The sequence below is a fragment of the Pollicipes pollicipes genome, unplaced genomic scaffold, assembly GCF_011947565.3.
Source record: "Pollicipes pollicipes isolate AB1234 unplaced genomic scaffold, Ppol_2.1 Scaffold_7231;HRSCAF=8579_pilon_pilon_pilon, whole genome shotgun sequence".
NCBI lineage: Eukaryota > Metazoa > Arthropoda > Thecostraca > Pollicipedomorpha > Pollicipedidae > Pollicipes > Pollicipes pollicipes.
In genome coordinates, this window is record NW_023597034.1 from 38632482 (window position 1) to 38660094 (window position 27613).

At 57.5% G+C, this 27613-nt stretch overlaps 2 protein-coding genes across 2 annotated transcripts; one reads left to right on the forward strand and one right to left on the reverse strand.

Annotated features, from left to right (window-relative positions):
- Nucleotides 1-1254: 1254 nt before the first annotated feature.
- LOC119110084 (RING finger protein nhl-1) lies at nucleotides 1255-18212 on the forward strand. The gene is made up of 15 exons (XM_037233825.1): nucleotides 1255-1325; nucleotides 6295-6452; nucleotides 9262-9420; nucleotides 11162-12280; nucleotides 12350-12403; nucleotides 12816-12936; nucleotides 13088-13707; nucleotides 13891-14046; nucleotides 14302-14465; nucleotides 14759-14995; nucleotides 15511-15670; nucleotides 15931-16148; nucleotides 16513-16646; nucleotides 17295-17378; nucleotides 17844-18212. Exons 2-14 carry the CDS (start codon nucleotides 6318-6320, stop codon nucleotides 17372-17374), a joined length of 3357 nt encoding a protein of 1118 aa, XP_037089720.1. The 5' UTR covers nucleotides 1255-1325; nucleotides 6295-6317; the 3' UTR covers nucleotides 17375-17378; nucleotides 17844-18212.
- On the reverse strand, nucleotides 17970-27226 carry LOC119109566 (UDP-glucuronic acid decarboxylase 1). Its single transcript, XM_037233240.1, has 10 exons — nucleotides 27031-27226; nucleotides 24423-24510; nucleotides 23856-24034; nucleotides 23142-23291; nucleotides 22383-22668; nucleotides 21659-21772; nucleotides 21063-21250; nucleotides 20522-20654; nucleotides 19940-20073; nucleotides 17970-19637 (listed from the first exon to the last, which is right to left on the reverse strand). The coding sequence occupies exons 2-10, from the start codon at nucleotides 24481-24483 to the stop codon at nucleotides 19503-19505; spliced, it is 1380 nt and encodes a 459-aa protein (XP_037089135.1). The 5' UTR covers nucleotides 24484-24510; nucleotides 27031-27226; the 3' UTR covers nucleotides 17970-19502.
- Between the last annotated feature and the right edge of the window lie 387 nt (nucleotides 27227-27613).

The following is a 27613-nucleotide window of genomic DNA, read 5'->3' on the forward strand; positions in this document are numbered from 1 at the left end:
CACGCTGGAGACAAGGATTCCTCGAGGCCTTGCTTTCATATCAGGCCTTTCAACCAATTGTTAGAAGTCCGTTATCGTATACAGGACCTGCTTTGGCGCATTGGGTCTGCTTGATAATCTTTTGGCTCTCGTCGTATTGGCCTCCTGGTGTCCTTAGGACCACCTCGTGGTCCCGTTCCATACTGGGGATGCTGTCTATATAAGCTAATGTCATTGGTTGACCAAAATGGCTCGAATGCATAGATGAGTAAGAACATGCTTTCGGTGGATATGCATGTACCATAAGACCATGTGCGCATTTCGGTTTCGAACATCCATTAGCTTCTCCCATCGGCTGGGTAGTACAGGCATGTGCATGGAGGCTTGCCAAAGTTTAAGTGGGTCAAAGAAGGTCAGAAAATGTGGAGGGTCAGGCACGTCTGTAACTTGATTGCCGCCGTAAATATCAGTGATGAATGGAAAAAGAAGCACGAGACCGGCCCGCCTCATTAGAAATAAGAAATGCCCGTGCCATTGGCACATATATGCAGCGATATATCTCTCGCACCTTTACCGTTCTCTAATTGGCCACTGGCACCCGGTACTCCAGTTCGTTTTCACACCCCGTCCCGTCCGACGGGAGGGCAGCAGATTTCGCCGATGTTCGGCCAGAGGCCAGTGTCGTTTGTCAGCTCGGCTAAAAATGGCGGCCGGCCATTCCGCGAGACGGACGGGGCCAAGTCGCATGCCGCGACACGAGGCCACGGGTGCCCCCACGCCGGTGAGGACGTCCGTCGGGCCGCCGGTCCCGTCGGAGGGGTGGTTCACAGGCCACCAGTGCGGTGGAAGACCGGGATACAGACCGCTGGTCTGGCCAGTGCCAGGGGTAGGCTGGGACCGACGCCCACTAACATTCATTTGTGCAAAGCACCATCCTGAGCTAGCGCACCCGTGAAGGCAGTTGTGGAGCATGGCACATCACCTGTCTATAGTCATGCCTTCCTGTCATATCGTGTGTAACTCCAAACAGAACATACGTTTGTCTCCAGGCAGCACTCACCACTAGAACGAAAACACTAACCGCTCCCAAAAAATCCCACACCTGAAAGAACCCCTTAGTTTTCACCGCACCGTCCAGAATTTTTACAGCATTCACAGCCGTTGTGCCACAACGAATACGTTTGCCGTGTGGTCGTGATGTTTCATGGATCCACGTACTTTATACTACACCGTGTCTGACCCTGACGTCCTTAGTAACATGGCTTTCCTTTACCACAGGGCGTCGTAATGTTGGACGGATAGGCCTCGTCCCTCCTGAGGGAGGGGCTGCATCGGGACAAAACCAGGTAAGCTGGAGCGAACGACGCGTCCAAAATGATACGCTCTTGTCAGACTCTATTAACTCCCGTCATTATTCATAGGTGTAGCCAAACGACGGGCTGTCTTAACAAAATGGGGTCTGAAAGCACTTCGGCTTGTAGGCCCGAGTTTGGATGATGCTCATGATGACTTATTGCACTGCTCGCCAATCCAAATGACCTGGTTTGCGTGAAATGTGCATCGCAACAGTGACCTGGCAATGCGACTGGGCAAACAACATAGATCAGTACAGGCCAAAAAAGGCCAGTCTTACCCCCACCCCTACCACTTGGTGGTGAGCTACGGCCCTTGGCATTTTGGTGTAGTTGTGGCCAATGACACTCTTATCGTGACACTCTTGTCTCGCAGTGTCATTATATTAACGTCACGCTCCGACCATGCCGGCCGCCCAGCACACTGTCCGCGCTCGCTCCGCCGCTCGCCTGTTCGGCGCCTCGACCCGGTGATGCCCGCGGGACGGGCGCCCCTGACACATAGGCAGCCCGCAGCGCACCAGGCTGTGGCCGCAAGCCCACGCTACAGAAGTGCCCCACCTTTGAGGCATATTTGAAAAACAAATTATGGTGAAGCCTCAGATCTAGTTAGTCTAATACTAGCACTAGCACTAGCACATTTTTGTCTAAATAGTGTTTCAAGCTTTCGTAGCACTTATTATGCAAATATTTTGACACATTAGTGTACTGAAAACATCGTAGAACACACACGTTGCAAAAAGCAAGGGAAATGAAATGCATCCCTTCCATTGTCATGAGCAAGGAGTCAAATGACTTTTCTCCCCCTGGGTCGGCTACTTCAAATGGAACTTCTGAGCTATTCATAAGGACTCCGAGAGAACGAGCGATGCTGATTACAGGAAATGTTCCACATTTGAAGATCCTGGAGCAAGCATCATATATGATGAAATAATCTCATTTATAACTATTGGTACACTTTTTAAGTGGAAAATACTGCTTAAGACAGCACAACTTCCTGTTAAGTAAATCTGCTACTCAATGCATCTTGGTTTGATTACGGCATCGTACCTTGCACAACATTGATTGAGAGCCAATTGGCGGCCGTCATATCTGGAAATCGCGCTCACGAACGCCAGATATAAACGCCTCGACGATTAGACTTTTCTTCGCCTAGATCGCTGCACGGCTTATGAAAAGACAGGATTTGAATAGCATTATGATGACGGCATGAATGCCAAGGTGACTTTAACATACTCTCACCACACTCATTTTCCTATGTTCGTGGGCGTATAGCTCAGAAACTAGATGAGCTTGGGTCTTGAGAAGGGCGATATTGTGAACAGCACCGAAAGACCTTCAAGGTGGTTATTTTAGTTCAACCACCCACATAGATATGGGACGCTTCCTTCAATGCAGCAACAAGCAAAAAGTACAAATAGGTCGGATATTTCCTTCATCGGGACTCGGACCACCCAAGCAGGACGTTACTCTTCGGCTGCCCCACAAGGAAGCCGGACGGCCAGAGGTCATCTTTGTGACCTGGCCGCAGCTGTCGCCCGCTCCACAAGGGCGTCGGGCCGGGAGCAGCGTCCGACTCAGCCCTGACGCTGCTCCGCCGCAACTGTCGCTCTCCAAGGGCGTGGGCCGGGAGCAGCGTCCCATTCAGCCCTGACGCTGCTCCGCCGCAACTGTCGTCCGCTCCACAAGGCGCTGGGGCCGCGGAGCAGCGTCCGACTCAGCCCTGACGCTGCTCCGCCGCCGCTGTCGCCCGCTCCACAAGGGCGTGGGGCCGGGAGCAGCGTCCGACTCAGCCCTGACGCTGCCCCGCCGCAGCTGTCGCCCGCTCCACAAGGGCGTGGGCCGGGAGCAGCGTCCCATTCAGCCCTGACGCTGCTCCGCCGGCGCGACGGCCGTGGCCGAGACGCATTCCGCGGGCTTGTGCCAAATTCTTTGGAAGACGGGCCAGTGGCGAAATATGAATCGGGACAGATGGCCATTAAATCACAGAGAAGCGGCCGACCTGAGTGTAGAGCTAGATGTTTTAACTGAAGAGACGTGAAAAAATGGGAAAGCAGCAGAAATAGGCGGCCAAAGGCCATCTTTAAGTGCAAGGAGGGGCGGAGAGAGGGAGACCGAGTGTGGAGAGAGAGAGAGAGGGAAAGGCAAGAGCGTTTGTGGGGGGGGGGGGGGGGGGGGGGGGGAGGGGAGGTCGACGATCACGTTTCAGCCTCTCATTACTGCGGCAAACTATAACTCTTAACGGATACCCCACCAGCCATTTTCCGCGAATGTGACATGACGGCATCACAGGCAAAAGTTTCTCCAGGCGGCAGATGATACGGCGGATGTGTGTGGTGGTGGTAGCGCAGCTTCGGCCGCCGCGCCGGGGGCGGCACAAGAGGCGCGGAGCACGCGGTGCCGGGAGGACGCTGTCGGGCCAGCTGGCTAGCAGCGCCCCGAGCGGCCACAAATACACCTGGAACTGCACGCGGACACAAATGGCGCGACGCGCGCCGCCGCCAACCATTGCAGCACACCCGCGCGGCGGCGTGCGACCCGACGGGGCGAAGCGCAGTTGCCGCTGCTGGGAATGTGGACCTGCGTTGTGCCAATGAGGTCCGGCAACAGACAGCAGCAGCAACATGTGTTGCGTAGCGGCACATGTAGGCTGGTGTAGGCATCTGGTGGAGATATAAAGGACTCTGAAGGACCTGCCTCTGTCTCCTGCCTGTGAAAAATTCGTTGACTCAAAGAGGGGGGCGAGTTGCTTTGCTCGAAATTCACTCACGCTCGGACATGCCATGGTCAGTGACAGCAGCAAACATGCCAGGAGAGCATGTGAGTGTCCACTGCCGATAACGGGCGCCAGTGAGGTGTGTACCAATGTCGACCTGAACCGCTGCGCTTGCCAGGGAGCACAACTACAACAACACAACAACGCCCGACACAAGCGCTGGTAAGCGCTTGTGTCGGGTGCACCGGCACTGTGGATGTGTACACTATGCGTCCCTATGGCGGGCATGCGGATGTGTGTGTCCGCAGTGGGCATATATGTAACATCCCTGTGAAGAATCCAACAAAGGGTACGACCGCTGCAGAGGGGATGTGCGCTGTGGTCTAGTGGAGTGTAACAAGACGACAATAGCATAACGTAGCATGTGAAAGATCACAATTACCGTATTCAAGTGGTCAGTAGTTACAAACAAGGACACATGCCGAGTTTGTCTCAACGCCCACCATGCTCCCTTTGTACTAGTGACGGACGTATGCGTGTTGAATGTCGGCGACGGACATATGCGTGCTGTATGTCGGTGACAGACTATGCGTGCTGTGTGTCGGTGACAGACGTATGCGTGCTGTATGTCGGTGACAGACTCATGTGCGCTGTATGTCGGTGACAGACGTATGTGTGCTGTATGTCGGTGACCGACGTATGCGTGCTGTATGTCGGTGACGGACGTATGCGTACTGTATGTCGGTGACACACGTATGCGTGCTCTATGTTCGGTGACAGACGTTGCGCGCTGTATGTCGGTGACAGACGTAGCGTGCTGTATGTCGGTGACAGACGTATGCGTGTTGAATGTATGCGACGAACGTATGCTGCTGTATGTCAGTGACAGACGTATGCGTGCTGTATGTCGGTGACAGACGTATGCGCGCTGTATGTCGGTGACAGACTTAGTGTGGCCGTATGTCGGTGCAGACGTATGCCGCTGTATGTCGTGACAGACGTATGCGTGCTGTATGTCGGTGACAGACGTATGCGTGCTGTTTTGTCGGTGACAGACGTATGCGTGCTGTATGTCGGTGACGGACGTATGCGCGCTGTATGTCGTGACAGACGTATGCGTGCTGTATGTCGGTGACAGACGTATGCGTGCTTGTCTGTCGGTGACAGACGTATGTGTGCCGTATGTCGGCGACAGACGTATGCGCGCTGTATGTCGGTGACAGACGTATGCGTGCTGTATGTCGGTGACAGACGTATGCGTGCGTATGTCGTGGACAGACTTATGCGCGCTGTATGTCGGTGACGGACGTATGCGTTCCATATGTCGGTGGCGGACGTGTATGTCAGTGTGTCAGCAATGGACAAAAAAATGTTCTTAGTGTCGTGACAGACATGACAGTCCTGCGTGCCAGTGACAGATATGTGAGTCATGTGTTCATGCGTCGAGTTGGGATCATATGCCTGGTAACTGACTTCTGCACTCCGTGTGCGAATAGCATACAAAGGCGTTTGCGTGCCTGTGACCAACGTGTGAGCTTTGTGAGTTAGTGGCGTACGCATGCTGGCGTCAGCATAATCGTGTTAGGTGCATTTATCATTGCGGACGCGTGCACTGTGCAGTGGTGCCTGCGCCAGCAACGACGTGCAGCTGTGCGTGGGGACTTACGACAGACGCTTGCGCTGCGTGCACCAGCGACCCGCACCTTTGGTGGCGTACACCAGCGACCTACACCTGCGCTGCGTACAACCCAGCGACCTACAACCTGCGTGCATACACCACCGACCTGTATCTGCGCTGTGTTCACCAGCGGCCTACACCTGCACTCGTACACCTGCGACCTACACCTGCGCTGCGTACACCAGCGGGCTACACCTGCCTTGTGTATACCAGTGACCGTTCCCGAGGTGATGTGACGTTTACGGCCTCTGTGTACACCGGCCTCTGTGTACGGCCTCTGCGTACACCAGCGACCTGTATCTGCGCTGTGTACACCAGCGGCCTACACCTACCTGCGCTGCGTACACCGGCGACCTACATCTGCGCTATGTACACCAGCGCCCTACACCTGCGCTGCGTACACCAGCGGCCTGTACCTGCGCTGTGTACACCGGCGGACCTACACCTGCGCTGTGTACACCAGCGACCTACACCTGCGCTGCGTGAACCAGCGACCTACACCTGCCTTGTGTATGCCAGTGACCGTTCCCGAGGTGATGTGACGTGTACGGCCTCTGTGTGCTCTTCAGGTGCGCCGGCGGCGGCTGCCGCCATGGACTCGTTCGACTCGCTGCTCACGTGCTGCATCTGTCTGGACCGCTTCCGAAACCCCAAGCTGCTGCCATGTCAGCACACCTTCTGTATGGAGCCCTGTATGGAGGGCCTGATCGACTATGTCAAGCGCCAGGTGAGATGTCGTCGCTCGCTGGTGCCCGAGGCGCGGCCGGCCACTCGGTCGCCGGTCGCTGGTGTCCGAAGCGTGACCGGCCACTCGGTCGCCGGTCGCTGGTGTCCGAAGCGTGACCGGCTACTCGGTCGCCGCCCGCTGGTGCCGAGGCGCGGCCGGCTACTCGGTCGCCGCCCGCTGGTGCCCGAGGCGCGACCGGCCACTCGGTCGCCGCCCGCTGGTGCCCGAGGCGCGGCCGGCCACTCGGTCGCCGGTCGACCGGGCGTCCGTCACGATGAACTTTGGGGCTCTGCATGCAGCTGGTGCTACAGAATACCGCGAAATGGATGGTGGTGTAGATGGAAAAATTGGAGACGTAACTTCGAACCGCTACACTGCCGAAAGTGGATGCCGTGGCTGGTTAAAGGCTCTATTTACTTATCTGCAGGGCTGGCGGGGTTTTTTAAAGGAGGGGTCAGGGAGGTCAGCACCAGGGAAGGCGGAGTGTGTCCCACCAGATAAATTGGGGAGGCTCCTCTTTCTCCAACTTAAGCATTGCAACCGCATGTAGAGCATCAAAGTTCAGATCAAGGAGGCCCCATAATTGAGGTAGAGAGTAATAACTCGGGTTCAGAAGACCCTTTGCTAGGTCAAGATACACGTTTTCTGGGTCCTGAAACCACCGTTATAAACAAGGTGGCCAGTGTTCTAGATCAGGAGACCCAATTTTTATTTGAGCAGGGCCATTTTCTGGCTCGGGAGGTCCCCGTTACAGAATAGGAGGCCTCTGTTCTGGATTAAAAGACACTCTTGACATTTAGGAGGCCTCATTTCTGGAACAGGAGATCCCATTCACGCATCAGATGGCCACGGTTCCGGATCAGGACGCTCTGTTTTGGGATAGCGAAGCCCTCTGGCTAGATTTGGAGCCACCTTTGCGAGTGGGAAGCATCCTGTTCTGGATTAGGAGGCCTCTCTGTGCATCGGGATGCCGTGTTCTGGATCAGGTGGCCCTGTTTTACATTACTGAGATATTTTGCTGGATAGTTAGAGGGATTCCATCCAAGATATTTTAGCTGTCGACATTTGTTTATTTGGATATGATAAATGTAGCAGTTGAAAAGCGGGCACATGCGCTCGGTGCCCCTGCTCCTTGAATGCGACGCTGCGCAGGAGGTCTCCCTGTAAAGAGGCCCCATTTCGTCCAGGACACCCCTGAAAAATCCTGCCCCAACATCTCAAAACCCGTGGCGCCGCCCCTGGTGGGAGAAGCCACATTGCGCTGAGTCCCGCGCTGTACGGGCTGATGGGGCTTGAGTGTCAAGAGTGTCCTTTCCTTGATCTGCCGTGCTTTTCTGTGAGCCTCCTCGCCGGTGGGGTTACTTTATCTCGTACAGTATCATCAGTATCATCAGTATCACCAGTATCACCAGTATCAGTATCAGATGACAGCATCATTTTCCCGCCCACATTACATATTTTGTGTTTCCAGACATAACTGGCTCGTTCCTGCTGTGTGCGTTCTCCGTGGTGTCGATGGCCTGGGCTTGGTGAGGGCCCACCGCAGTGTTGTGCTGCTTCTGAACACTGTCCCCATGTTGTGGCGCAAACGAATCATCCCAGCGTATTGTGGAAAATAACACCATCGACAATAACAAAAGTCTGTTTTTTTGGAGGGGGGGGGGGGGTTATCGCCCGTTCGGCCAGCAATGACCACTTGAAGGCTGTGGGATGAAAGTAGATAGTGGAGAAGAGAGGGGCAAGATCACAGCACCTACGACTCCTCCACCGAGACTCGGTCCGCACAAAAACTCTTCTCCGGGGTATGTGCGACTGCTGGGACGGGGCCAGGGGACATTCATGGCTGTTGCATGCAGGCCGCTTCGGATGAGCGGGGCGTCGTGGGTATGCTGGACGAGTGCGAATAAGGACCGGAGGGCGGGCGCGCAGAGGCTCGAGAGTTTTTCTGTGCGCCGGCGACGTCCGAAGTGGAACGCACTGTTTGTGGAAATCGCATGCACTTGACTACTGCAGCCATCATGTTCCTGGACAGTGATATGATCAGCAATATAATGCCTGTCACGTATCGCGCTGTCATCGACACGCCGCCTGCGTCACCACAAACGATGTGCCCACCAAATGTGGAAGTCTGAATCCCACTTGAGGCTTGCATTTGCTTCGGTCGATTTGCTAGACACAAATTTTACTAGTCTTGCTTTCTCGTGCGCGTATTTAATTTCGAAATTACAGTTCCAATGCAATGTGATTTTAACAACTTGCGAGGTGCAACGTTATATTGAGTTCATGTTGTAATGCACACTTGATCGTCCCCGTTGGTCAGTCGCTCAGTAGCGTGCGCAGGATTTGTCTGTTGCCGGGTGCTGAACGAGTTCAGCTCACGCGAGCCTCCGAAACGGCCAGCACGGTCTTGATGCAACACTGATGTGACGTAAGTCATTTGTTCTAGCCCCGGACAGCTCATTCATAATTCGCATGCGACAGCTGAGCTAAATACCTTGCAGCAGACAGCTCCGAACACCCGATCACGTTACCAATGTCCATTACCGGCAGTTTAAGACACCTGGTATGTCGTGTTACGTTTTGAAACTATGCTCATGAAAACAACCGAGGGGAGGGGCTAGGGAGCTGAGGCCAGGCTGTGGTCTTCCATTGCCCGTGGCAACTTAGCATTATGAAGATTTAGAAAAAAGAATCTGCGTTAACACGTGGTTTTGGATTTCTCACTTCTTGCGACACTCTTACGCCATGCAAGGCAGCGACAGCCACCTGGCGCATGGTTGAGACCGACGCCCATGTGCCCCGTCGACAGGTGAAATGTCCCGAGTGCCGCGCGGAACACCGGATCCCGTACAAGGGCATCCAGGAGTTCCCCAGCAACGTGACGATGCAGCGCTTCCTGGAGATGTACCAGGCCATCTCGGGCGAGCTGCCCGACCCCAACCAGGGCCAGGTTATGGAGCGGTGCGCGGTGAGTGCCAGTCCGGTAGCCCCCGAAGAGCATGGCGCTGTGCCAGCCGGCATTACGTCTCCGGGCCTAGCAATGCTTAAAAACGCACCTGGTGTCTCTAAAGAAGCCACAGGAGGCTGCCGGGGGACGCGGGGAGGGAGATTTTGGAGAGGGTTCGAAGCAGAGCTCGGGTCAGGCGGTCTCCCCGCTCCCGCGCCTCCTGACGCTCCAGCGCCGCCTGACGCTCCAGCGCCGCGATCCTCACCTGCTGTGTGAGCCGCACGGTGAGACGCTCTGCCGAAGTCTGGCCCTTGGCCGAGATGGGCCGCCACGGCTTCACTGGCTGTCAATTCGCAAACCACGGGGCGCTTCACCAACCATGGATCGCGTTGTAGCATGCCTGGTAGTGAGTGTCCCTGAACATCCTGCCCGATCGTACCTGTACGGGCCTGAACACCCCACCCGGTCGGACCTGCCCGACCCTGAACACCCTACTCGACCGGACCGGTCCAACCCTGAACACCCTGCCCGACCGGACCCGTCCGACCCTGATCACCCTGTCCGGTCGAACCGGTCCGACCCTGATCACCCTGTCCGGTCGAACCGGTCCGACCCTTATCACCCTGTCCGGTCGAACAGGTCCGACCCTGAACACCTTTTCCAGTCGAACCCGTCCAACCCTGAACACCCTGTCCGGTCGAACCGGTCCGACCCTGATCACCCTGTCCGGTCGAACCGGTCCGACCCTGATCACCCTGTCCGGTCGAACCGGTCCGACCCTGATCACCCTGTCCGGTCGAACAGGTCCGACCCTGAACACGCTGCCCGGCCGGACCCGTTCGACCCTGAATACCCTGCCCGGTCAAGTCGGTCCGACTCTGAACATCCTGCGACCGGTCCGACCCTCAACACCCGACCCTGAACACGCTGCCCGGCCGGACCCGTTCGACCCTGAACACCCTGCCCGGTCAAGTCGGTCCGACTCTGAACATCCTGCGACCGGTCCGACCCTCAACACCCAGTCCCACCCGTCTACCACTCATGGATGGTCGCCAGGCAGAGGCGCGTTCAAGGGCATTTTGCGGGTATCATGTACACACCCGAGGAAAGATTGCGCTGCCAATAATGCTAGTGACGCGCTGTAAGCTGCAGTCAGTTGTTACATAACATCAGGGATTTCGGGGTTATTTGCGATGCAAGGCAGTCACGGTCGAGGCCTATACTTTAGCATACAGCATTCTCTCGACTGCCCGCTGTCACTCGTAAAACGTACTTCCACAAGTTTCGAAGCCGGTCCAGGAGCCGGTCAGTGAGATACTCGAATGTTGCTTAGCGAATGCATGCTGCTCGTTTTTGCGGTGAGTTCGAGATCACCCGTGGATCAATGGCGCGTCACATGGGCTTAAAATATCCACCTTATCCATGACACATGCAACAAAAGATGTGATCCATGTTCGTGAAGAGTGTTGCCCAGCTCTAGGCATTGTTCACCCATGTCCTCAAACCCTTTATCACTCTGTGTAAATGACAATCGCTTACCTTTTGGCTGCTCTCTTAAGTTATGTCACATGAAGCAGAATAAAACTGATTTCTGTCGAATGGGGCCGAACTAGATTAAACATATTTCACTAGCATTTACTAACCCATCGATTTCGTTAATTAAAAATACACAAAGCTTATATTTGCTGCAGTCGTCATGCCTGATTACATGTTGAATGGTTACATCACACGTTGATTACACATTGATTGCCATCGCCCGCAGATCTGCAACGAGAAGGAGTACCTGCAGCCGTGCGCGCACTGCGACAAGAAGATCTGCCCGGACTGCAAGTCGGCGCACGTGGACGTGCTGAAGCGCGAGGTGGTGCGGATCAACAGCCAGGTGAGGCGCGGCCTGCACCGGCTCCAGGACATGCACCAGGCGGTGGACAAGAACGCCAGCACGGTGCAGCAGAACTGCCTGGCCGTGCGTGAGGAGGTGGAGAGCCTCGGCAAGCGGCTCATCAAGGCCATCCGCGACCGCACCGAGTGTCTGAAGGCCGAGGTCGACTCGCACATGGCCAGCGAGGTGCGCAGTCTGGCTACGCTCAAGGCCCACCTCGAGCTGGAGATCGCCAACATCGAGAGCAACTCGGACCTGGCCGAGAAACACCTGCACGACAACACCGCCTGGGATGACTGCGAGCTTATGGACGCCAAGGACATCTTCCTCAAGACTGTGGAGTTCATCCGCAACTTTGAGCACGACGTGCCGGGCGGCAGCGACTACCGGCGGCCAATCCGCTTCTCCGCTGCGCAGGATCCCAACCTGCTCAGCAAGACACTCGAGCACTTCGGCGAGCTCAACATCACCAAGAAGGAGCTGCAGGACGCCGTCGGCAACGGCAACGCCTCCAACGGCTTCGCGCTCATGCACTCGTCGTCGTCAGCTGGGCCGGGCCTCATGCGCAGCAAGTCAGACCACCGGCTGGTGGCGCAGCTCCGCCAGCAGGAGGAGCGCGGCCTCGCCGACGACACCGGCCGCGGCTCTCCCGCCAGCCGACGCCGCTTCGGCGACCGCGCCGGCCGCCGCGACAGCGAGGCTGGTCTGCATGGCGACGACTCGGCCGGCGGCGACTCTCCTTGCGAACGGCGCCACAAGTACCGCTCGCGATTCACGCGGCGCACGCTGGACCTGGATGACGACCTGGAAAGCTACCGGCCTGAGCCGTCGCCGGCGGCGCGAGACGAGCCGCGCGAGAAGAGACGGCCGCGCGAGAAGGTGCTCGACACGGAGGACGCCTCGCGCGGGCCGCTCAGTGGCATCGCGCGCATCGCCGACGTACCGCGCGTCATCCAAAAGCTGGCGGAGGCGGAGCGCGGCCCGCGGGTGCCGGAGGAGGCGAGGCCGGCGCCGGCCAAGGCCGCGCCACCGCCGCCGCCGCCGCAGCCCGCGCCCTGGCGCCGCCAGAAGAGCGAGGACGACGAGATCTCCAAGATCAAGAAGCAGAACAAGGAGGCGGACGCGCGCTGTTCTCGCGGCGGCGCCACCGCCGCCGCCGCCGCCGCCGCCGAGGAGGCACCGCCGCGCGCGGCCAGCGTGTCGCGGCCGTCGGTAGAGCGCCGCGCCTCGCAGCCGCCGACGCCGACGTCGACGTCGCAGCGGCCGCGGCTCTCGCGCGAGGAGTCTGGCAGCGAGGCGGAGGACTCGGCGCGCCGGCGCGCAGGCCGCCTCAGCCGGCCGTCGGCAGAGGCGGCCATCAGCGAGGCGGTGGCTGAACCGCGCCAGCCGCTGCCCTCGCGCAAGATCAGCGAGCCGACGCGCGGCGCCTCGCCTCGCACGGCCGCCGTCGTCTCGCGCAGCTCGTCGGGTGGCTCGCTGAGTCCGGGACGCGGCGGAGGAGCGGCCTCGCACCGCCCTGCGCTCCACCTGGCAGCGGCGCCCGTCGCGCTCCAACAGCTCCGAGTCGACCTCGTCTGAGTCGTCGGCCAGCGCCGCCATACCCAAAACGGGCGCCGCCTTCTCCACCACCGAGCTGAAGAGCCGCTTTATGCGCGGTTCGCAGCCGCCGCCGGCACCCGAGCCCGGCGCGCCCGCGGTACGGCGCGGCCAGCGGCGCCGGTCGGTCGGCCGCTGGCGCGACAGCGGCCGCCGCTGCAGCTGACTCAGCCACGCCCGCTCGGCCTCGATTCCAAAGTCGTTTTTTAGGTCGAGCTGGTACTCCCAAGGCAGAGGTCTCGAAAGAATCCACGAGTAGCGAGGACTCGTCCGAGTCCGAGTCTGAGTCGTCCGACAGCGACTCTGACTCGGAGGACGCTCTCGCGCGCGACTCGTTTCGCGGTCGGGCCAGCAACAACATGGCGAAGACCAGCATCGGACCTCTCCTTGCTCGGAGTGCCCAAGCGCGCAGCTCTGCGTCCGACGCGCCACCTGGCGCGGCCGGCGCCAGCCGGCCCTCCCGCAGCTCCACACTGGCGAGCGGCGTGCGCCGCGAGTCCTCCGACTACAGCGCCCCAGCCGCAGCCAGCAGCGACCGCTACTCGAGCCGCTACGGCGCGACGGATACGGCCGAGCCCAGGCCGTACGAGTCGCGCTACAGCCGCTACGGTGACTATAAGCCGAGCAACGGGTTGACGCGCTCGCGCACCTCGTCCCACCTCGAGTCGCGCTCGTCGGCCGTCGAGCCCGACTCGTACTCGTCCTACTCGTCCAAGTACTCGCGGCCGTCGCGGCCGTCCTACGACGACTACACGCCGCGCTACTCGTCCTACTCATCGCGGTTTTTAAACACAAGTGAGAGCTCTGCTGCGCCCGACGCGCCGGCGGAGGCGGCGCGCGCCGAGGGCGCCGTCGCCGCCGGCGGCCCGGCCGCTGCCGTCGCTGGCGGCGACCGTCCCGACGGCACGTCCTGGCATGCCTCCGCCGAGGAGCGCCGGCCAGGGCGTGCCCGCAGCACGAGCTCTTCCGACGCCGACGAGCGAGGGAGCGGCGGCGCACGGCCGCCGCGCTCGTCGGCGCAGCGAAGCGGCGACGGTGGCGCCGCCGCCGGAGACATGCCGCAGCCGGCGGCGGACGCTGCCAGCAAGTCCGAGGCCCTCTCCAACTGGGCGCAATATCTCAAGAGCAAGTACGGCTACTCCGGCAAGGACGGCAAGGAGAAGAGCAAGGTGGGTGCCGTGATCGCTTGTGCCAGGCTCAATCTCTTTACAGCTCAGGGAGCTGTCGTGTGAACTAGGGGATCTCCAGTTTCACTTTAGGGGTTTCGGGTGGAAAACGGTACCGTTCGAAGTTTGGCTGGCCTACCATGAAGCATGAGTTAGCAACGCAACGCGACCATAAAATTGGAGGCCCAACGAGCAAAAAAATGATCGTATTCGTTCAACCCCGTGGGCTGTTCATGACTGGCTTTCTCACGGCTGCAGGGGGTGAGCAGGAGCAGATCTTCGCACCTGCTGAGGCTGCTCCCCGATGACAGCCGGCCAGAGGAGGCTGACAGGGAACAGGTGGCGCTGCCGTCGCCCACGGCCGCCTCTGTCTCGCTGGGCTGTCCAGTGCGCAGCCACTACTTGCAGAAGGGTCGGCTCAAGTGAGTAGCGCCGCGCAGCTCTCAGGGCTGGTGCCACGATCGAGACGGATGCGGCAGCCTTATGAGTTGTGCTGAGGATACACGGGTCAGCTGTGTTCTTGGCTATTATGGGGGTATCAGCTCTGCTATGTCTGAACAAATATGTGCTGTGATCATGATAATTGTATGCGGGGCTTACAGCGCCCATAGTCGTGCGGCGCCATAAAGACGTTTACAATTGTCTGTGCTGCAGATTATTCAGGTCAAATGTTCCGCACTCACCTGGCGTGATCATGAGGAGCTGTCCGTTTCAGGTTCAAGATCGGCTCACGCGGAGGCGGGCCGGGCCTGTTCACCTGGCCGCGGGGCATTGCCGTCGGCCCCGACAACTCTATCGTCGTCGCCGACAGCAGCAACCACCGCGTGCAGGTGTTCGACCAGGCCGGCACCTTCGTCAAGGAGTTCGGCCAGTACGGCAACGGCGAGGCTGAATTCGACTGTCTGGCCGGCGTGTCTGTCAACATGATCGGACAGTTTATCATATCGGACAGGTGAGGTCATGCAGATCCGACGGGTCAGGTCATGCAGATCGGACAGGTGAGATCATGCAGATCGGACGGGTCAGGTCATGCATGTCGGACAGGTGAGGTCATGCAGGTCGGACAGGTGAGGTCAGATGGATCGGGCCGTCTCCTGTCAAATGAACAGGTCCACATGTATCGGGTAAGTCATCATACCAAACGGTTGATATTAAACTGATCGCAGCTCGTGCAGCATAACCAATTGGTCGTGTCGTGTGCAGCAAACCATGCCGCGTCGCAAAACTGCAGGCAGCTTTCTGGTGTACTCCAACCGGGAACATGAAATGCTCGACGAAAGGGAAACAATCTTGCAATGATCGTCGACCCATTCAACTGCCAGGCTCTGCGGTGTTCTCGGTTCAATCATGCACTTCTCCAGATGCAGCCTCCGGAACCAGACACGTAGTCGCGTTGATCTCTCTAATGTGCAAATGTACCCATTGGACCAATAAGAACAATGACCGCCGTAATCTTTCCATGCGTAGATACAATCACCGGATCCAGATATTCGACCCGTCTGGCCGGTTCCTGCGCTCATTCGGCCAGAACGGTGTAATGGAGGGCCGCTTCAACTACCCCTGGGGCGTCAGCACGGACGCACTCGGCTTCATCTACGTCTGCGATAAGGAGAACCACCGCGTCCAGGTAAGAGCCATCACACGACCAGCCACTCTAGTCAAGAGCTTTGTGACGTCTCAGGCACGTTCTCCTGGCGGTGTTCCAGTCTGACAGCACGTTTTTTTCAGTGTTCCAGTCCGGTGACATTTCGTCCTCCAGGTGTTCCATTCAAGCTACAAGTTCTCCTCCAGGTGTTCCAGTCTGACGGCACGTTCGTCTCCAAGTGTTCCAGTCTGACGGCACGTTCGTCTCCAGGTATTCCAGTCTGACGGCACGTTCGTCTCCAGGTGTTCCAGTCCGACGGCACGTTCGTCGGCACCATCGGCTCCGAGGGACGCAGTTCGGGCCAGCTAGCACATCCACACTACATCGCCGTCAGCGCCACCAACCGCGTCGTGGTCAGCGACAGCAACAACCACCGCGTGCAGGTCTTCGATGTCAACGGCAAATGCCTGACCACCTTCGGCGGCGAGGGTGGTGAGGAGGGCAAGTTTAAGTTCCCCAGGTGAGCACTAGATGGTGTTGGGTGCCGTAAAGCTGTAAACGAGCTACTCGTACTAGCTGCGCCAGCTGGGGTAATCTTAGCTGTCTGGTGTGCAATACTTTGTTCCATCATTCATCGGTTAAAAAACGCAACGGGTCACCGCTATCAGACCCAAATCATTTTGTTATGGGCACACTCCCCGTGCTGAATAAGTTGCATATGAATGTTTGGTCGGCCTCACATGCTAAATGATGATCAATTCGGATCCAGGATGGTCATCCACGTGACTGCGATTACCACAGGCTGACGAGCCTCCTCGTGCTGCGCCCCTCCCTGGCCGTGCCCGGTGCCTGCTGACCCGCCCCGTCCCTCGTCCGCTGACCAGGGGCGTCGCCGTCGACGACCAGGGCTACATCGTCGTCGGCGACTCGGGCAACCACCGCATCCAGATCTTCAACCCCGACGGCGAGTTTCTCAAGGCGTTCGGCTGCTGGGGAAATCAGGACGGCGAATTCAAAGGTACTGCACCGCCCCCGGCTCGCGCTGAGATGGCAATGGTCGAGCTGGCCCGCTGCACAACTGGGTGCAGTCGGGCTTAGGGGAAAACAATGTCTTGCTGGACGAGCTGGACATGCCTGATGATGTATCACAGGTGGTCTGTGATGCATAGGGATGGGGGGGGGGGGTCCCGCTTGCGGCTGGTTTTGGCTCCTCTCGGTAGCGCAATGTCCCCTCCTTTTTGACCTCCAGTGAACGCACGGCGCGCGTTCGTTGGAGACCCAGAGAGCTCTGCCACGGTCCATAGAAGCTGTGTTTTTGGCGGTCGTAACCCTGTCGGGAGCGATACTGAGCAGTGTTAAAATATATTTTTTTTTATTCTGTCCCGTTCTACAGAACTCGTTAACGAGTCGACGCAACACTACGTCCGAACGATCCTTTGACCTCCATTCAAAAGTCGTTCATAACCCGGTATGCGATGCAAGGAAACACTCGCATGGCAACGCGGGACACTTCATTAATTTCCTTAATCGCAATGGCCACATATCGACGGCACACGGCGCCCGCGGGTCGTGCTGCGACCTGCCGCAGCCCGCCGGCTGGTGCGGGGTCGGCTGGCCGGACCGAGCCGTCCCCGCCTACCCCCTCTGACGCCCACCTGCGCTCCAGGCCTGGAGGGCGTGGCGGTGACGTCCAACGGCAGCGTGCTGGTGTGCGACCGCGAGAACCACCGCGTGCAGGTGTTCTGAGCAGGCGAGTGCCGCGCTAGGGTGTCGGGGGGAGGGGGGGGGGGACGACGGGATGACGTGTGTGCCGCGCCCGCCGCCATCATGTCTTTTTCTGTCGCTTGTCGAAGGTCGCGTGACGCATCGCAGGCGGCCTCTGCCAAAGGATTCGCTGACGGAGCTTATCTCTTGTATTACGATGGCCTTCCGCAGTCACGAAGGTTGGCGCGGTGCATCATTCATCAACATGCAAACACGCCCGAGTCTTCACGAGCCACATCATAAAAACGGCACAGTTTGATCATTGCACGCCAACAACCCAGCTCCTTACGACGTACGGAATCAAATTTACGGTCGGGAGCGGCACGTGATAACCGTTGGCCGCTTTGCTCCCTGCAGTGTACAGTTCCGCCATCTGCAGAGCGGCGACAGTGAAGTGACGAAGTGAGATTTTCTCCCAAAATGACAGCTGACGGCTAGCGCTCTGCCACAGCCGCCGTGCTGCCGCCGCCCGGCGCTGGTGGGAGACCCTTCAGAACACGAGACGTGCCGCCCGGCCGCCGCGAGAGACATCTACCGGAACCCGGCCCAACTCCACACGGCCGCCGCAGACATCGCGTAGAACTAGCCAGATGTATTTGCTGACCGACTCCGTGTGTTCACGGAGTGTAGTTGTTCAAGTTCACCGGTGAAGAGAGGCTACAATGGCTCACCGGACCCATACGATAGTGCCTCCCTTCCCGCGCCGTCCCATTGTTTTGTATAGAATTTGTACGACGCCTCACGAACGACTTTGGAGCTTCATGACGCAACCGAGTATGGTAATGCAAAATGAGCAGGCAATAAATGAAGATCAATCCTATCACCGTGCGTTAAAACTGAGTCACCTTGTCACAACGGGCAAGATTTACATGATATATGCGGGATGATACCCATCAAAGCTACCCGCGGAAGACAATGATCCATCATGGATAAAACGTTTCCTTACGTTGCGGTGTGCGTCAGTCTTCGTACCCACACTGAAAGAATGCATTACCAAGTTCCAAAACTGACCACTAGACCGCGAGGAAATAAAGGCTACTTGTTCATGCCCTGATTACTGTGTGCATTATCTTCTGGCAGTCACACACATCACACACTTCACCCGTTAGACCACGGCAATAAAATCGCCAGGTGCAATGAGACGCTATTTAGAGCGGAAGTCTTAAAGCTCTCTTGTACACACAGCAGTTCTCCTGCACTTAAAGGTGCACCGAAACTGATCCTCCGCGTCCAGAGGTACACATTCGCGCATCCTCTTTCTTCGGAGGTACACACGTACCCCTTCCCGCGACTGGAGACATATATGCCCCATTTTCCGGTATCCAAGCGCGCAATAAGACCTGCCCTCAGTCACAGCTATGTCCCCTCAGGTATCGCACTATCCTCCCTCCTGTCGTACCGCGCGCCGTACCAGAGTCCTCTCATTCGCCCAGTGAAGCCGTGAAGAGCCGCTCGGCCAGCTGGCCGCACACCAGCCGACAGGCCGCTCTCGGAGCACGGCGACCGACAGCCGCCGCCCCCACACAGCCGATGAGGCGGGAGAGGCCCGACAGCCGGCTAGGACTGCGGAGCACGCGCCGCCGCCGCCGCCGCCGCTCGGGACACGGAAGGACGGCGTTCGGCGACAGGGGAACCACGCCTGGCACTGGTCCACCGGCGGCGGGGGGCCAGGCGGTAGCGGGCCGATTGCGCGGCACGAACGACCGCCGCCGCCCGGGCTCCTGCTCGCGTCCCACACGTCCACGGACGCGCGCTCCAAACTTGGGAGTACGCACAGCAGTCCGTTAAGAAGGGGTCTCAAAAAAAGAGACAGCCGCATTTCCATACGTAAATGCCTATCATCACCAAAACCGAAAGCCTTAGAACATATCGACCAGTGGTGGCGATTCCTCCGGCGCCACACCGGAACTGATACACTGAAAACGAGCTATAATAAAGAAAGCACAAACCTTGGAGCAGTGCTGGGACAGCACAAACCTTAAACATAAAACAGCCGCTAATTCGTCTTTGCTGTTGCTATAGAAGAGTGTGACATCGACCCGCACTGCCCGCGGAGCGCAGCACCTGCCATCTGGCGAGCGCGCCACAGACTCGCCACGATCGGCTTCCGCTAGCCCCCCAGCTTGTTGGGGATGTGCGACCAGTCGACCAGCGGATCGAAGAGGTTCCTCTCGTTGTGACCCTTGCGCTGCAGCTCGTGCCTGAAGTACTCCACCGTCTTAGGGATGCCTTCGCTGAGCGGTACCTGGGCAGTGGGGCGGCGGCGTTAGACGGTGCTGGGCTGGGCTGAGCAACGGGTTCTAACACATCACATCGCGCAGAAATAGGCGTGTGGCGCCGGCTCACGCCCTCAGAGACCCGAACACTCGACAAACGCTGTCCACCTGGGCTACGACGTGGCCGGGGGAAGCAGCACAACCGACACCATCACGCCGCAGGCCACGGACACTGCGGCCACGCCCATCCCTTGGCGCTGGCTGGGCCCCACACTCGGCCCTGTCCGCCCCGGCGCGGGACCCGGCCACGACCGGCCCCGTCTGATCCAACCTTGGGCTGCCAGCCGAGCAGCTGCTCGGCGCGCCGGATGTCCGGCTTGCGCTTCTGCGGGTCGTCCTCGACGGCGTCCAGGTACTCCACCTGGCTGGTGCCGCCCACCGTCTTCTGGATAATGTGCGCGAACTCTGCCGACCGCCGGCGCGGTGTGAGCGGCGCCACGCGGCCCGCCATCGGAGCGGTCGGATGCACAGGGACAACACCTCATCGACGGCGCAGGGCTGCGCACGACATGTAAGGGTTCCGATACGCGACCTTTTTCTAAATAAAAACATCTGCATTGCCTCATTAATTTGATACGCTTTCACAAGTGGTGCCCCAGCTCCTACATAGAGACGCCAGCCGGTGGAAATGTGACCGTGCGGCGGTTAGTGACGTCGCAGTGACGTCACTAACCACCCACAGTTAGTTACATACATCGATCAGCTATGCAATGACCACTACCAACGCTCAAGTTAACCGAAGACACGCTGAGCGTCCCACAGAGGTGGCCGCGGAGCCGGCGCGGCCGGCCAGCCATGCTGGAGGGCGGCGGCCGAGCTGCGGCAGGGGCCGTGTGACCCTGACCCCGCCCACCTTCGATGGTGTGCTCCACCGGGTTGCCCAGGTTGACGGGGCCCGTATGGTTGGACTCCATCAGCGCCACGAGACCCTCCACCAGGTCGGAGACGTACTGGAAGGAGCGCGTCTGCTCTCCCGAGCCGTAGATCTGCCGGAGCGGAGGCGGCAGGTCAGACAGCCGCCGGGGGGAGGGGGGCGAGGGAGAGCCCAGTCACCGGGACACGATGATACGCGCCGGGCACGCCGCAGACATTCGGCCAAACGCGTCCAGCGAGGAAGCGGGCGGTTGGGGGGGGGGGGGGCGGGTTGTGACCAATCACGCCATTGAAACAACGCCCCACGCGGCGGGCATGACACTGACACCACGCGACATGGGCCAGCATGAAACACGAAGGAAGCGCGCGCATCACGACACTGACACCGCGTGACACGAGCCGGTCGAGACACAGGCCCGCTATCCGCCCGTCTGCCAGAGCAGCGGCTGACACGGCCGCGTCCCCCTCCCCCGTCCCGCACCGCCGCGCGTCTCGAAGGCCGGTCGCGGCGCCGCTCTCACCGTCAGCGTCTGGTTCTGCAGCGCCTGCAGGATGAAGTTGCTGACCACGCGGCCGTCGTTGTTGTGCATGCGCGGCCCGTACGTGTTAAAGATGCGCGCCACGCGCACGCTCACGTTCGACTGCTTGTGGTAGGCGAACGCCAGCGTCTCGGCCACGCGCTTGGCCTCGTCGTAGCAGGCACGCGGCCCTGCCAGAGGAGGAGCGGAGCCGTCGGTGAAGGGCGGGGCCGAGCGGCGCCGCCTGGTTGGGGCGGGCGCTCTCGATGATGACGCATGCCGGGGGCGCGCCTTTCACGTGCGGTGAACTGCACCTGGCTTTTTGAAACATTATTTCTAGTGTTTCGAAAATTAGTAGCGCAGGAAATGCATTGGTCAAAACTACTGCGTTGCATCATATCCAATTTCAGGCACCAGAGAGCAAGCTTCAGTGATGGCTAGCCGTGGGATTTCAGTGAAACTAGGCTGCTGATTAGCCTGTAACTGTATCTGGCCGTCTGCGTGCCAGGCGCTGCCGTGAGTGCGCGCGTGCAACGGCGTCTCCCTACAACAGCACCAGTCCGGTTTCCAGCGGCGCCCGAGGCGGCCGGTACACTGACCGATGGGGTTGACGTGACCCCAGTACGTCTCCGGCTGGGGGTGCACCTCCGGGTCGCCGTACACCTCCGAGGTGCTGGCGATCAAGAGACGCGCTCCCACCCGCTTGGCCAGACCTGTCGGCGTCACAGCAAAGACGCGTGGTCATGGCACACGCCGCACGCCTGTCCCGTTCTGCCTTTCAGATGCGTATTGTCAATATCAATATCGAAAGCGATCCAACTAGAGCACGGCTAGATCCGTGCCAGGAATGCGAGGCCTGCCAAAAAAGTAATTGCAAACGACTGTACCACACAAAACAAAGAATGGTGGCTTGCTTTACAAGTCAAGTTCACCTCAGGATCATCCACAGCAATATAAGAAACCATGGCGTTGAAACTCACGCTTAAGGAATTCAGCTGGTGGTGCGTACCATCACCACACTGAGCGTTTTGCACTCACTCGCACAGCAGCGACACTGGGACATGCACAGCACGCACGCAAGAGCGCAAGAGGCTCACGCCAATCCGCCTCCCTGCCGCCTCGGTCACAAGACAACCTCTGCGAACCCCACTAGTCTTCGCAAACCATCCCACATGACCGGCGGCGGGACGCCGAGGAGCCCCCATGCCCCGCCCCCAGCCGAGCTGGTGGGCAGCTCGCTGACGCCCACCCGAAGAGCTGCCCCTCCCTCTCCACCGCGGCGCGAGGAGCCGGCCGCCCACGCCCCCGCCGGCCGCCGCTCACCAAGCATGTTGATAGTGCCGATGGTGTTGGTCTTGATGGTCTTGACCGGGTTGGCCATGTAGTGGGGCGGGCTGGCCGGGCTGGCCAGGTGGTAGATCTCGTCCACTTCGGCGTAGTACTGGTTGATGACGTCGTGCATGGCCATCTCGAAGTTCTCGTGGCCGAGCCACTGCTCGATGTTGCGCTTGCGCCCCGTGTACAGGTTGTCCAGCACGATCACCTCGTAGCCATCGAGCATGAGCCGGTCGACCAGGTGGGAGCCGACGAACCCGGCCCCGCCCGTGACCTGGTGACAAGGTCAGACAGGTCAGACGGGGACCGCGGGCGTAGCTACCTGATACAGCACCGCGGACGGCCACGGCCGGTCCCGTGCTGTACATCGGATATCACCGCACTACAGGCCGCTATGGTGGCGAGCGCTCCGTACGCAGGCACGGTGCGCGCGTCACCAATATGCAGAACCCCGCATCACCGGACCACGGGTCAGCGATTGCCGCTGGATCACCACCGGATCGTCATAGTACACACGCGGCACAAACACAAGTAATGTCGCATTGCACCGCACGTAAAAACACAGAAGCTTCCATGGCGATCAGCATGCGAAGCAGCGAATACATCTGCACCATAACACGCACCTCACTTACGCAAACATCCGAAGAAAACGAGTTTGAGTTCTAAGCCTGTTATCTTAAAGCGGCACGTGAAATACAAAGCAAAGCATCGCCGCTTCGCCCGCTAGGCAGCAGACACTCGCCTCACCAGAATGCGTTTTCTGTCGCGGTAATTTCTGAACTTGACCCTGGGGAAGCTTTTGACGCCGGCCCGCTTGGTGAGGGCGGCCAGCCGCTGCTCCAGGCGGCGCAGGTCGGCACGCGCCTCCGCCAGCCACACGCCGTGACAGCGCAGCTCCTGCCGGCACCCGGGCCACGCCAGGTCAGCAGCTGGCTCAGCAGGCGCGTCACCAGCAAGGGCGGCAGCCGGGTCATGGCACCACCGCATCGAGATCGCGGTCACCGGCTGTTGCCAATACACGGCCGGATTCCGGCCCGGATAAATAATGCTTACTGAGTCGACCCCATTGTACTGGCCGGCGTGCTCAATCAGCCCCGCTGCTCGTGTAAAACCCGTTCGTGCCTTGGGCACTGGCTCCAGCGTCGCTGCTGATTTTGCAGTCCGTCAGTCGCTACGGACTGGAGGTGCGGTTTTTAAGCCCACAGGCCCGCAAGCGGGGGTAAAAATTAAAAAGTGTTGTCTCTCTAGCCTGCACCACCTGGCGACCACAGAATATGACCCAGGTTCAGCAGACTAGAGACATCACTTAAGCCTTTTTACCCGCGCTCTGCGGGTCTGCGGACTTAAAAGCGGCACCTCTAGTCCGAAACAGCTGACTGGCTGTTGCCCCGGTTCTATTCCCTCCCCGCGGGTCCGGGCCGTCTCCGGGGCGTTCACCCAGGCCATCTGCGGGGCGTTCACCTCATGTTCGTCCAGCTCGTCTGCCTCGCAGTCGACGCCGTCAGGCGGCTCGGCGCGCGCCGCCATCTTGCGGCGTCTGGGCAGAGGCAGGGCCGGGTTCACAGGCTCAGCACGCCCACCGCCGCCGCCGCCGTTCATCGCGTGGGAACTCACGAACATGTAGCTATTCAGGAGCAGCACTGGAACGGACGGGTCGGCACGGACATCAGGGCAAACCGGCCGGACAGCGGCCCAAAACGGACCGCGAGGCGGCGGGTCCGTGACAGGACGTTACACCACTACGAAAGCGGCAGATATATACCCGCTACGATCACCACAAGGATAAGCGTCATTCGGAGGGCGCGTAAAACTTGCAAGTAACGAAGACACCGTTGTTGCTGAGCAATGACGGCCGGTGGGAGCAGAACATTCCGGAGCATGCACCCTTCTCATCCCAACAATGAGCTACAACGTCTGCTGTGATCTGGGCCGCTGCGGTTTGGCATCCCGCCAAGCGAGCCGAGCCGCGCGATCGGCAGGCGTCCGGCCCGTCTTCCGACAGCAGGAGAGCCCGCAGTAGCCACTCACGGAGCAGTACTGACGCACAGCCGATCATAAGCACCGACAGCGTTCTCCACCTGACGGCCATGGCAGCGGCTGGGCGAGTCTACTGTACCTGTGGGGGAAGCCATGTATTTATAATGACGGCTCGTCTGTAGTCTGTTGAAAGGGTGTGCATGTGGTGGTGACATGCGAGCCATTAGTTGGTATTAGTGTGGTTAATACACCAAACCGATACACCATTTTTAAAACATGACATGGTCCTCCATCCAATGTAATGCCGGAGGACGAATCTTAACAGTTGTCGAGCTTTATCTTGGTCCCACCCAGAACGAAGTCTAGAACCAGAGGAAAGATGGGCTACAGTTGTCGAGCTTTATCTTGGTCCACCCAGAGCGAAGTCAAGAACCAGTGGAAAGATGGGTGACAGTTGGCGAGCTTTATCTTGGTCCCACCCAGAACGAAGTCTAGAACCAGCGGAAAGATGGGCCAACCGAGCATCATGCAAATCATCCAACAATGAATGTAGTCGTGAATCAAAATGAACTGATAAAGCTTACCATGAGCGGCACGGAGCTTGGTCAATTTGAATACTGCACCATTGCTATGAAACTAGTATTTGAAGGCCAGTTCGGACGCTCGATTTCCATCCACCTTTCAATGGTAAAATATGCCGATCCAAACTGTCATCACGTCTCTCCGCCGTCTGTTTTCCATGTTCAGAATATCCGACTACATCCCTCGGACCACGAGGCGTTCCTCGTGTCCACTAAACCGCGGGCGTTTCTCACCAGCCCGGGATCGCTGTGAGTAGAACTACCCAATGCATTCCCCACCAGATCTGTCAATGCGAGCAAGCGCTACACGCTAATGACCTGAATCACTGAATGAGGCCAGGACCCACTCCCAACTGCGGCTCGCCGAACCAGATAGGAGCATGCTGTACCCACTGACATGCTGAACTTCAGCAGTCATGCACACTGTGCATGGCTGCAATGCTGTGCACACTTTGCATAGCACTCCACAGCCATGAGCTGGATGTCTCATGAACATATCTTATATTCCAAAAGTCACCCAGCAAGTGCTCACTCACCATACCTGGCAAATATGACAGTCAAATAAGGGCTCAGAAAATGAGGCTGAAGAGGATCCACTGGTGCCATGCACCTGAGTTACGGGCACCTGGTGTCAATGAAAGTGCTCAGGCATCCAGGGGCATACATGCCACTTGAGCTCTCCAGTGCTGTGCTGAGACTGTCAAGTTCTCCAGTGTTGTGCTAAGACTGTCAGGATCCATAATCTAACTAAACCCAAGCTCAAGTGCCTGCTGGACCTAGTCCAAAGTTGTTTGATCTGTGCCTGCCTGATGGTCAATGCATGCTATCTGTGCTTCAGATCATTTGCACTCAACTTTGCTTCATTGTGCTTACATTATTAGTGAGGCAAAGAGTGTTGTGATGGTTGTGTGATGCACAGTGTCTTGTTTGTTACCTGCATGTCTTCGCTTACAAGTTTTGTGCCAGTGTGCTTTTCTTTCTTTGCACATTCCATGCTCTTTTGTGTGATGAACAATGGCTCCACAAGATAGGCTGGCCTTCACCATACCTGGCCACAGCACTAGCTTCGGTGATGCTTGGCATATTCTTTCTATAAGATACTGTGATGATCATGAGGTGTGAACTGTGCACAGTCACAAAAACCACATTAACATAATAATCTGACTGCACCATCCCTCACATAGATAACATAGCATAACAGCCTGTGAGTGCTCAGCTGATGAAATCAGTTGAATTATGATTGTATGTGGGAATCAGTGTCTTTGTGGGACAAATGATTATGCTGGGGAGTTTAAAAACAGACATTAAAAGTTGCAAAATGTATTTAATATGCTTTAGTAAGATAAGAGATAAGATGGAGTTGAATGAGACCAGAACATCTTAGTTTTCAGTTTTTAAAGCAATGTTTTGCAAAGAACACCTTCATATCACATGAAACCAAACTAATGGTCATATTGAAAGGTTTAAAATCTTTCTTTTCAAGAATCACCTAAAGGCATGTCTTTAAATCAAAGCCTCCATCAATTAGGTCTTAATGGGTTGATGGTCCTAACAAAAGTATCAGATGCCCAGTCTGCAAAATCCATCCACTGTGCTTGGCCCCACTTTGTACTGATTCCTCATACTTAAAGGCATGACCTTACAGTGAGCATAACCTTGTCATCAAAAGATTGTTTGATATCATGGCTTAACTTTTGCAAGAATATATCACTCAGCATGCCATGGAATGTGGGCTACCATGCATTCAAAGTGGGGGGGGGAGTGCATCATACATGATATATCTAACATGGTGCATATAGGACTAGACAGAAGTAGTCAGGAAAGTGGACAAATGGGCAAATCTTAGAAACCACACTTACAAGTATGGTGTTCTGCCAGTAGCAGCTACAATCCTTTAACAACTGAGTTTTCCAGCTCTCAAGAAAATTGTCTACATCCAGCTTTTTACCATCAATAATAAGCGGCGTCTGCTGGGACAATAACCCAGGAAATGTTGTCCTTCCACGCACAACCAGTCCAGTCAATACACAGTGGGTTTATCCCAGGTAACAACCGCATCAGTACACATGGAACCTTACTTATTTCCTTGGGCTGGACGCGGTGCTTACGAACAGTCAAGTGGAAATCACGAACACAACATACGGACAGCTGCCGAGGCCGTAATAAAGGCACTAAGGAAATAACAATACACGACACGGTTACTGATATCCCTAAGCCTCCCACAAGGTTATATCAAGGATCAAAAACAGCTATGCTCTTTCCGCGCTTGCTTCCGCGCTTGCCTTGCTTCCGCGTATGCTTCAATGAATGCCTCAGAACCGCAAGATTTGTAATCACCTGGGGAACTTGTTCGCAAACTAAATAAGGGAACGAAAAATTCTTTGCATCGGTCTAAATAATTTTGATTTCATGAATCAACAATAAATACAGGTGCTGTACCAACGGGAATTCCATTTTCTCGACTTTATCTATATTTATTGCTTATATCCTAGATATGTTGCATATTTGTAGCTTTTCCGGTTAAACCAACAACAACTCATGTTATAACATTAAGGTAGTTCTTGAAGCGACGTGATGGAATAGTCCCCCATTTCATTTGCAATGCACTGCTGTGCTGTCCTGATGCCGGGTTTGCTGGAGGTGTTGTGCGATAGCTGCTGT